This window comes from Austrofundulus limnaeus, unplaced genomic scaffold (assembly GCF_001266775.1).
Source record: "Austrofundulus limnaeus strain Quisiro unplaced genomic scaffold, Austrofundulus_limnaeus-1.0 Scaffold326, whole genome shotgun sequence".
Classification (NCBI taxonomy): domain Eukaryota; kingdom Metazoa; phylum Chordata; class Actinopteri; order Cyprinodontiformes; family Rivulidae; genus Austrofundulus; species Austrofundulus limnaeus.
This window is the reverse complement of record NW_013952728.1, coordinates 91,560-102,240: the sequence shown is the minus strand read 5'-3', so window position 1 is coordinate 102,240 and position 10,681 is coordinate 91,560. Positions and strand designations below refer to the sequence as shown.

The 10,681-nt window shown below is 38.4% G+C and overlaps 1 protein-coding gene across 2 annotated transcripts in view; it reads right to left on the bottom strand.

Moving 5' to 3' along the window:
• Positions 1-894: 894 nt before the first annotated feature.
• The window catches only part of rab6ba (RAB6B, member RAS oncogene family a), a 99,125-nt gene continuing 89,338 nt past the window's right edge, over positions 895-10,681 (bottom strand). For both annotated transcript variants that reach the window (XM_014022346.1, XM_014022348.1), the window contains exon 8: positions 895-2,869. In XM_014022346.1, coding sequence (XP_013877800.1) covers positions 2,805-2,869 — 65 coding nt within the window. In that variant the 3' untranslated portion in view covers positions 895-2,804. The remainder of the gene's footprint in view (positions 2,870-10,681) is intronic.

The window sequence follows — 10,681 nt, the reverse complement described above, 5'->3', positions numbered from 1 at the left end:
TCATTAGCACCTCTAGTGACATTTACTGAGAAAAATGTTGACGTGTTCAATATTTATTTTACCCACTGTAAGTTGAGTTGTAAGTTGTTGACTGTGATCGATCTAGTTTAAATCATTACTTATATGTTTTTCTTATATCATCTGCTGTTTTACATGATTGTTGAATGAAATTAATACATTTTGAGCTTTGTAGCAGCATCATATGAATGGCAGCATTTTACACATAGTCCACCAGGGGGCGTGTTCAATACTTATTTTACCSGCTGTATTGTTAATATGTCATCTGGTGGATAAGTGATGTATGAATAAAATGAGTGTCAGCTTTCACCCTCAGCTGTTAACATTAATGTTGATCAATAACATCTATAGGCCTCAGTTAGTGCTTCTAAATTTAACCTATAAATTTAGCAAGTGCTAATCCACTAATAAATTTTAAAATTAGCAAAAGTCCTAAAGCACTAATCAGGAAATTAGTTCCCCTATTAGTGCTTTAGGGGAACTGTGCTCATCACTGGGTATGAATGTATGGAAACTGGCAGTGAGATTTAGAGAACTGCACGCCTGAAATGTTGTCCAGGACCGTCCGTGTGAGATTAAAAAAAAAAAAAAAAAACACTGAATGCCTGTAGTTATGGGTGGATAATTAAATGGTTTATTTCCAGCCTGAGGCTCTTCTCTGCAGGTTAATCCAGGCTCGACCCAAACCCATTTAGTTGTTTTACATCCAGTCATCAGTAAAACAAACTGTACCTGACTGCATGTTTAATACTCAACGTTATTGTTTTGGTACAGATTACACAGTCTGAGGTTTTTATTTTAAGCAACAACAACCATTAAAAACCAAAAAGCTTTTAATTTTCTTTGTAATGGAAAAGATGAAAAACAAAGGGCAGGTTTTGGTAATAAGACATCTTTATTAATCATTTGAAGAGACATGCTAGAGCTCTGTACAGAGTGAATGAACCAGGTCTGCTGCTCCGAGAGGTGACTGTAAACACACACACACACACACACACACACACACACACACACACACACACACACTGGGGCCGGCTCAGACCCTCCGACCCCACCCTCCAACAGCTTTCAGCATCACTTGGTCCATTTTGATGGAGTGTTAAAATGGGCCAGCAGGTGGGTTAAAACACGCCTCAACGTTTCCTCCGTGCAGGATGTGTGAGGAGAGCAGGATGTTCTGGTTCTGGGACAACAGAGCAGCGCAGCTTTTGTTTTTATATTTCCTCCACATGTCAGAGGAACCAAACCTGACCCTGTCTCTGTTCATTATTTGGCTCTTTAAGTTAGAAGCAGTTTGTTTGTTTTTTACCAGCGTGCTCCTCACGCGTCATCATTTCCTACAGTTTCTACTCTAACACTCCACACTTTGTTTTACTCACACCGTCGCTCTAAATCTAGAACACGCTCTTGAAAAGTGCAGTAAAGATTTCTCACCGRAAACAAATCAAAAAGTAGTGTTCTTAACGCCGACTGACCGCACCTGCAAAACCTTCCCAAACTCTGAAGGGGGGGAACAAAAAGCAAAGTTCCAGCATTAAGAGTCAGTTCAAACYCGAGCAAACAAATAAAAATGTACAAACAAAGTGGAAACGAGTTACGCAACAAATCTTTAACAATCAGACGTGTCTTTGAATTATTATACAATAATAATAATGAAGCGTCTCTCAACTTCATACCAACCTGAAAGCTCTAAATACATGTGCAAATTAGTCTTTAGTCAGGATGAAACAGGTTAAAGAGGCATTTCAGACATTCTGAAGTGGTATTTTGTGCAGATGCTATGAACAGTTAACATCTAACCTGCTGTAGATAACGAACGATGCAACTGCATAAATAAGCTGTGAAATATGAAACATTGGTGTTTTAATACTGGAGTGATCCCCTGCAGTTTAGACTAACGGTTGTTCAAGCATCTATCCACAGCAGGTAAGATATTAACTCCTCAGAACACCACTTCAAAGCGTGTGGATCCGCCCTTCAGAGGTCTGTATGATTAGTCAGCAGGTCAATCAGGGAAGTGTGTTTCTGTGGGACATAAAGCCAGGGTTCTGACTCACTTCCAGCTGTATGTGCAGCTTATTAAACACACCATTTATCRCACAAGCAGCTGTACAAAGTTTACGCCAAACTCTGAAAACAAAACAAAAAAACAGAGGTGCGATGTGAGGATGCAGCGAAGTGGCAGTGGCCCTCAGTGGAACGTCGTCTGTACACAAAGCACAAGTTCACACACACAAAACGGTGCTCTGAATACAAATCCATTTAAAAAAAACTGGACAATGCATCAAACCACTTGTGTAATATTACCAATGACATGTTTATCTAACAGGTGTACACAAGTAGACCGTACCTATGCTGTACAAGTAGGCATGCATTAGCTGAGTTAGCCCCGCGGCGTCAGAAACACAGATGTACGACAGCAGCTGGGCTGCAGGCAGGAACGCTGTGATTGGCTGCCAGAGTTTAACTGAAGTCTTCTTTGTATCCTTCACACATAAAAAAACAAAAACACCTTTCCAGAGGGGTTTTCCTGAAAAAAGAAACAAACGAAGCTTTCCCTACATACAAAAGAAATTTGTTCTGTTAGTTGTTTCCTTTAACGAGCTTCTTGTTTTTATGTTTTGTTTTTTTTGGCAGTTTTTCCACATATTGCTAACTCCAACCAATGAGTTGGGTGAGGAAACCAAGATGTCAACGTGCAAAGTCAACAGCAGGTTAAACCAACAGGAAGCAACATAACAAGCGTGTGACGTGTGGATGACCAGTGGGCGGGCGGGCGGTGGGCATTAACAGGAGCAGCCGCTCTCGGTGGTCTGCGGCTCCTGCGGTTTGTCCAACTTGATGTCGATCACTGGAGAGCAGCGTTAAGGAAGAGATGGGAGGAAAAGTCTGAATCATGTCTTAAGCAGTCAGTGTCAGACGTGTATGCAGTACTTGAAAAAAAACAAACAACTAAGTAAAAGTAAAAATACCTTAAATCAAAGTAAGTAGAAAGTAAAAATATTTAAGGGTGTATTYACACCAGGAAAGTCCTTTGGTTCACTTGTTTGGTCCAGACCAAATAGCGAACTTTATTTTTTATTTTTTTTCCTTTGGTGTGGTTTGCATTGTACGGAGCCCGCGAGGGGACATGGGAATTTTTTTTCTGTTGCGTTCCAATGCAATGTCTTTGCGTTACCTCTCAATACTTTTGCGTTACCTCGCAAACTTGTTTTGCGTTCCCATGCAAAAGATTGTTTTGTATATGAACTGAATTAAATCAGACTTTTATTTTGAAATATCCGGTTGCCAAAACAGGATGTGTCGCCACAGTTCRTGAAATTGGTATTGATGTTGCGTGGCTGCACTGTGTTCAAATATGGGCATATGACACACATCCATGCGTAGCTGTGTGATATATTCATTCTGAAGCTGAATTAAAGCAGTAGGCTAACTCGCTAATGGTGAACATGTGAGTTTGTTAATAAACTGGCAGGCACAACAGTGATAAATGACTTTTGCGAGGGAACGCAAAAGAAGAAAAATCTCCCGTCCCCTCGCGGGCTCCGTAGCAATCACATTGTGCTTTTAACAACCGGACTATAATTTATTAAACAAAGCCAGCAGGTGACGAAACAATGATGCTGCTGTTAATACAACTGACTWTTAAGAACATCAAGAGCAGCTCATGGTTTCACGATGATATATTAATAATTTTGGCACAGCGATGTCAAATGTGTGCCACAACCTAAAATGGTAAATGGACTGTACTTATATAGATAGATATAAGAGAGACCAGATGCTCTGTGTTCTCTGACCCACAGCAGCTCATTGTTTGTAGCGTAGCGTTAGCTTTAGCAACACTGGAGGGATAATGCTTAGCTTCGGTAGCCTGTGGAGTCAAAAAAGAAGCACGTTTCCTGTATTTGGTTTGATTTGAGGCTGGCCTGTATTCACACCAGAAAAGAACTGCACCAGAGTTCATTTGGAAGCGGACCGAGACCACCTCAAAAATGGGTCTTGGTCCGGTAGTTTGGTCCACACCGGGGTTCACAAGTTTATTCACACCTGCATTAAAGATCCGGACCAACGGGGGAAACAAACTCTGSTCTGTTTGAAGTAGACCAAACTCGTTACATGATGCGTTCTAGTCATATTTAACTTTGTAACAAGTAAGRAGTGTTCAATTTTAAAGTATAATTGAAGTATTGTAACAATGTAAACGTACTTTGTTATTATATACCTCTGGTGACATGAAGAGCAATGAGGTTTACTGACTAGAGATGGCTTGCACACTTAACAAGATTGACCGCTGTGGTACGAGTGAAACCCCATATTGGAGGAGGGCAGACTTCAGTGGCTGTGTCCACATTCAGGTGCTGTGTCCTTAGAGTGACCCGGTCTACTCGGTCTAGGTGGGCTTGGTCCTTTGTTGACCGTGAAGAACTGGCTGTGATTTGGGACAGTCTAGCCCAGGGGTGGGCAGTCTGACTGCCGCAATCCTGGTCCTCGAGGGCCGCAGCCCTGCATGTTTTACATGTTTCTSTGCTCCAACACACCTGATTCAGTCACTGAACTACCTCTACCACGTCCTGCAGTCCTGTTGTATGGAGGACTGAAACTGACATAATTAGAAATAAAAGCAGAAATAGATAAATGAACCTTTAAATAAATAAATACTTTTCAAATGCACCAAATAAATTAAAAATGAGAACTTTACCTCATGTTTTATATTTTAAATCGACCTTCATTTTTATTTTTCCAGCTTAGTTCCAATAAATTATATATTTTAAAACAATTTAAATTTTAATGTTTTTTAATATATATTTTACATAGTTTTTCCTTTTATTTGTACATTTATTTTTGTCTCTTGAATGCTTAAATTGAATTATTTTTATAATTTTGTCAAACAAGTCTTTTTATTTCTGTGTTGCATGCTTGTGCTGCCGCAGTTTACCTTAAAGTTTAGTTAAAAATAAATGCACAAGTACTGTTTTCCTCCTTGCCTTTGTTTTAAACTAAACTTTAAACTCGTAGCTAAACTGAGGCAGCACAAGCATGCAACACAGAAATGAAAAGACTTGTTGGAAAAAATATAAAATAATTAAATATAAACATTTAAGACACACAAATGCATGTACAAGTAAAAGGAAAAACAATTAATATATATTTAAAACAGGAGATAAAGTTCTCCTTTTTTAATTTAGTTGGTGCATTTTAAATGTATTTATTTAGTGGTTCATATAATTCTGCTTTTATTTCTAATTATGTCAGTTTTGGTCCTCCGTACTGCAGAAGCCTGATAATCATCTGTTCATTCATATCAGGTGTGTTGGAGCAGAGGAACAAGTAAAACATGCAGGGCTGCGGACCTCCARGACCAGGACTGCCCATGCCTGGTTTAGCCTGCAGCTCTATTCCCAGCCTTACCCCRGCGTACGTCCTGTCACCTAGCATCCATTCAGTTTTTAAACTGCCTGATTTTTATTGAAAACTGTTCGAGGGTAAGAGGAGGACACATTAGCTGGCTGTAAGGAGGAGCCTTTGAGTTTGGACAGCCTTTGGAGCATCTCTGTGACGCAATCGACCGACAAATTCAGCCTTSGAATTATGACTGATGAGGATAAAGGTGTGAAGTATTTATTTAAGTGTTTTGTGTTTCAGTTAGCTCAGTTTATTTAAAAAGCCTGGCATGTTAGGGAAGAGGACATATTTTGTTTAAAKAAAGTTTAATGTCTGTGTGCTGTTGTGAATATGTGTGTCTTGTAAGCCTGTGTAGGGCTGAGCACCTTTTAGGTGTATGACACATGAAATAAAAACTCTCTAAACAATTTGATTTATTTGTAGAATTGTATATAAAAGTTGTTTTTATTGGTTAACATCTGCCTGTTATAAACATGTGTACCAACATGGTTTTACCTGATATGATAATATTTTACAGACAAACATTTCTAATAAATCAACCCTGGCTGTCAGTAGCAAACTGAGTGTCCCTGATGTGCTGATGTAAACKTATCATGGTTACAACATTCAGCTTTACCAGCTGAACACTGCCTGTTCAGTTGTCCTCACTCCAAACAATATGGCCGCCCTCTCTGACCATGAAAAGTCACGTGATTGCGCCTCATCGCACAATTAAAAATCATAAAACGCAATGAAAAGTGCTTTAACAGGCTGCAGTACTTCATTATCTCCACTAGATGGTGTCGTCTCCTTACGTTGCACAAATCTGTTTCTGTCAGATCTTTCATATCAAACAAAAAATAGCTACAAATCAGTAAATTTTGCAACGACTGAGCTAAAACCATGTGTTAGCAGCAGAGAGACATTCACAACACTCTGAGGTTTAGAAACTATGAGGTTTCATCAGGATCAGGTTTTTTTTTAAATATTCATTTTAGATTTAGGTGTTAAAAATCTGCACATACTTAAGTGTTCCCATCTGGAGCCTCTCAGAGCTGGAGTCAGCCGCTAACATCTCCACACCAAATGAGCCTCGTCACTTCTCAGTATTTCATGGCCCTCATAACGCAGAGCCGGTCGTTACGGGGAGGACATAAAATCACACGGGTGTTTTAAAACTGCACTTTGTCAAAGCAGATTATTAGCTTGTATTATCTGAACAAGATCCTGGACATGAAGGTTTACGTATGCTTGTCACAACTTTAGCACACAAGTTTCTAATCCCAGTGTTACAGTTTTTAATAAACTGTTCATCATCTGGATTAAATTTTTTTGACCAAATATCCCTGTAACTAATCTTCTGTCAGCTGGAATCTATGCAGAATAAAACACTTTCTGCTTCTGTTGTATTTTTGAGTCAGATGTAACATAATTTCATGAAGTTATGAAAATTATGTAAAAAAAAGTAGCTTTTAAAGAGACATTTTAGAGGATTTAAAATGAAGTCAGGAGGAAAAGTTAACGAGCTCATGAACACAGAGCAAGACAGCTTTTTATATTTCATTTTGACAACTTAAAACAGTTTAAATCTTTCACTGTGGTTCATGCAGGCAACATTATTTAAACCTTTACACCTGCTGTATATGTTCTCTGCATGCATGTGTGGGTTTTCTCTGGCTTCCTCTCACAGACCCAAACATGACTGTTAGGTTAACTGGTAACTCTAGATTGTCCCTGAGTGAGACAGTGAATGGTTGTTTGTCTCTATGTGTCCCTGTGATGGACTGGACACCTGTCCAGGGTGAACCCCACCCCTCACACAGTGACTGCTGGATGTGGGCACCACCAGTGACCCTGAAAGGAAGAAGCAGGTAAAGATAATGGAGGGATGGTTTCACTGCTATTCCAGTAGAAGAAAATGATCCTGCTGGAAGTGCCCACAGACAACACTGTGCTGCAAATATCCACATAATTCTATGTAAATACTTGTGAAAAGGGAAAAGGATGGGGTGCAAATTTATGAATATAAATGCAGATTTTACAGACTGGAGCTGTTTTCTGGAGAAAGTCATCCACTTTGGTCCTGGCAGCATTAGGACCAGCTGTTAGCTCATCAGTCCTCTCAGACTTAGGAGCTATTTATACAAAAGAGGTATTTTGTGTTTTTTTAAGTTATTGTTTTAGATCTGCATCCATGTGAAAATTGTGCTTTAGGAGCACAGAAAACTGTATTTTTAAAAGGGAAAATATTATGTGTTTCTCATGCATATATTTAATTTCTATACTAAAATAAAGTATCTATGTCACCTTCAGTTGTTATTAAAATGCTGTTTATATGTTTAAAAAGAAAATAAACTTGACTTCTCATCATATCTGTTTCTAAACACCTTGAAATTGGCCTCTGTCTCTTTAAGAACCTCCTTCCCCTTCTGCCCCGCCCATTTCAGCACGTCATCACAGCCGCTTCTCTCTACAGGGCTCTGCAGCAACATTATACAATATCTGTYTTGGAAAATTGTATCTCAGGATACATGCTTTCTAAAGAACCGGAGCGATTACAGAGACGACGTCTCAGCTGGTGAGATATTTCAGTCATCCTCACAGACACACGCTACTGACCGTATACAAGTWACAAATCTTAACTCATAGACCAAATAAGGATGTGAACAAAACGTGAGCTTACCTGCAGATGACAACGGTGTTTGTTTACTTAGTTGCTGCGCTGTGATACAGAAGCTCATTGTGGTTTACTTGGCATCTGAAAATACATTTCCTCAAAGGTATTTTGAATCTGAAAAGGACTGCGCTCAGAAGTAGTGTTAGGAGCTCAGCAGATAGTTTCAGTTTCACCAGTTGTTTGCTTTTTTGCTGCCCAGAGCCTGCAGGAGTCACAGGTGGGGTGGGGATGGGGGGTGTTCTCTGGGCTTGGAGACACAGCCCAGAGGAGGAGCTGGTCCTGAAAGGTGGTTCTAGTCCCAACCGGTGGTTTCTGCTCCCCTGCCTGCTGCCTCAGGACACTACAGGATTTCTCAAACATGCATGAATGAGTCAAAGCAAGACTCTGGACATGTTTTTGATGAGAAGATAACATTATAACATGATATAAAACTAAAATAAAAGTTCATTTTACATGATATTGCCCCTTAAAAAACTAATTATAGACTGAAAATAAGCTATTCTTCAGACGACTTAAAAGCAACCTTTTGAAAAAGACATCATAACCCACCTCTATTCTTATCCTACAGCCAAGCAGGTTGTATAGACCTGAAGGAGTGACTGCTGGTCATGTGACCASGTGATCTACTRCAGCAGCTGCGCTGACCACACCAGGCAAGTCTGGATTCATCATTACTGTACATGTTGGTAAAAGTTAACATTAAGTTCTAAAAATCTAAAATCTAATCTAAAAATTACAAAAACTATAACCAAAAACATTATTAAAATTTAAGAGTGTATATACAGTAATCTATCTAATGTATATAAAAGTGTCAGGAAGCTGTGTGAGTTATGGATTTACTAACTGAAGAGAAACAGGAAAGGGTCTCATTTCACAAGTAAACAGATTTGATCTTATTTACCTCCATGTGATCTGAGCAGAACTGAATCTAATAATGTAACAGTTTAACATTAAAATAATCTTATAAAGTCAATGTAATCACTGTTATTTATTGAACTGGTTAGCAGACATTAGTTTCTGTAGCATACAGTATAATACAACAATAAGTGTTAATTAGGTGTCAACRATAGCCATGTGATGTGAGYATCAGTCACATGGAGGCAGKGCTTAAAAGCCTGAATTTTGCCTGAAACTCTCAGACTGAAGAAGTCTCTTGGAGGAGAGAYGAAACGTTTCATTAGAGAAGAACCCGTCCAGAAGACCTATACAATTTWTTTTCTTTTTGATTTTTTACCTGGATTACTGAGATGCATCAGGACATACAGTATATTGTTATACAGAGTGCAGCACTCTGCTGAATCATGCTACAATTGAACACTAATTATTAAATATTACAAGCTGGTTTGTCTTTGATTTATGTAATATTTACAGTGTAAAATATTATATATTTAACTATTTTTAGGTTTCTGTTAGACAAACCTGACCTGTTGACAAGATGGATAGCTAATATTAGTAGAGATGAGTTTCATCAAAGTATCACTGGGTGATCATTTTTTAAATGTTGACTACAGAACAGGTAAATAATAATAAATATATTTTATTAGTTGAAGTGGAGCGGCTGTGTGAATGTGTGTGCATGGGTGAATGTCWGAAGTGTAAAGTGCCTTGGGGTCCAAGTGGCACTATACAAGTTCAAACCATTTACCATAGTTAACTAATTTAAAAGTCTAAGTTGTTGACTGTGATCGATCTAGTTTAAATCATTACTTATGCTTTTCTTATATCATCTGCTGTTTTACATGATTGTTGAATGAAATTAATACATTTTGAGCTTTGTAGCAGCATCATATGAATGGCAGCATTTTACACATAGTCCACCAGGGGGCGCCAACACAAAACTCAGACTTCACATAAGATTTGGGCCATTTTCTGGTGGAAAAAAACAGAATACTGTACTTTGAAATGCCTACTCATGAACTTTTTTTGGGGAAAACCAACTTTTGCTCAACACCGGTCATTACATTACATTACATTAAATTACGGCAGTCATTACAGACAAACTTGTGTTTGTTGTTGTTGCAGGAGCGACATGGTCGCACATTAATGTCACTAGTTCATTATTATTACTAAGCTGCTGCACTGCTGTTTTGTTATTGTTTTGCCTGGGTATTACTTTCTCGCTCGGAGGCAAAGAGTGTCAGAGGTAAGCTCACTTCAACTGCTTTTTGCGACTCAGTCTCATTTCTGGACTTTGTGAATGAGGCTGATATTTCATTTATAAACAAGAAAATATATCTGCAAAAAAAATTGATCGGTGTATAGTACTACCCCCGAAATTTAAATTTTCATATTATGTATGCATAAATACCAGTGGCGGATGCTGGTCTTTCAAGAAGAGGAAGCTCAGTTTCGGCCTACATAATAAAACGTGTGGGTTATAAATTCTACCCTCYGTTCCTTTTCAACAAAATGATCTGTGACCCTGTCGCAGATCATTTTGTTTAGTTTATAGTATTTACTCATTTCACTTTAAAAAACAAAACATTACATTCAACAAAACAATACAAATAAAATAAAACGAAAGGCAGCAGAAGAAAAATATCTTAGGATATCTGCTATTTACAAAATAATATTAATTTCAAACAATAAACCAATTAATATAAC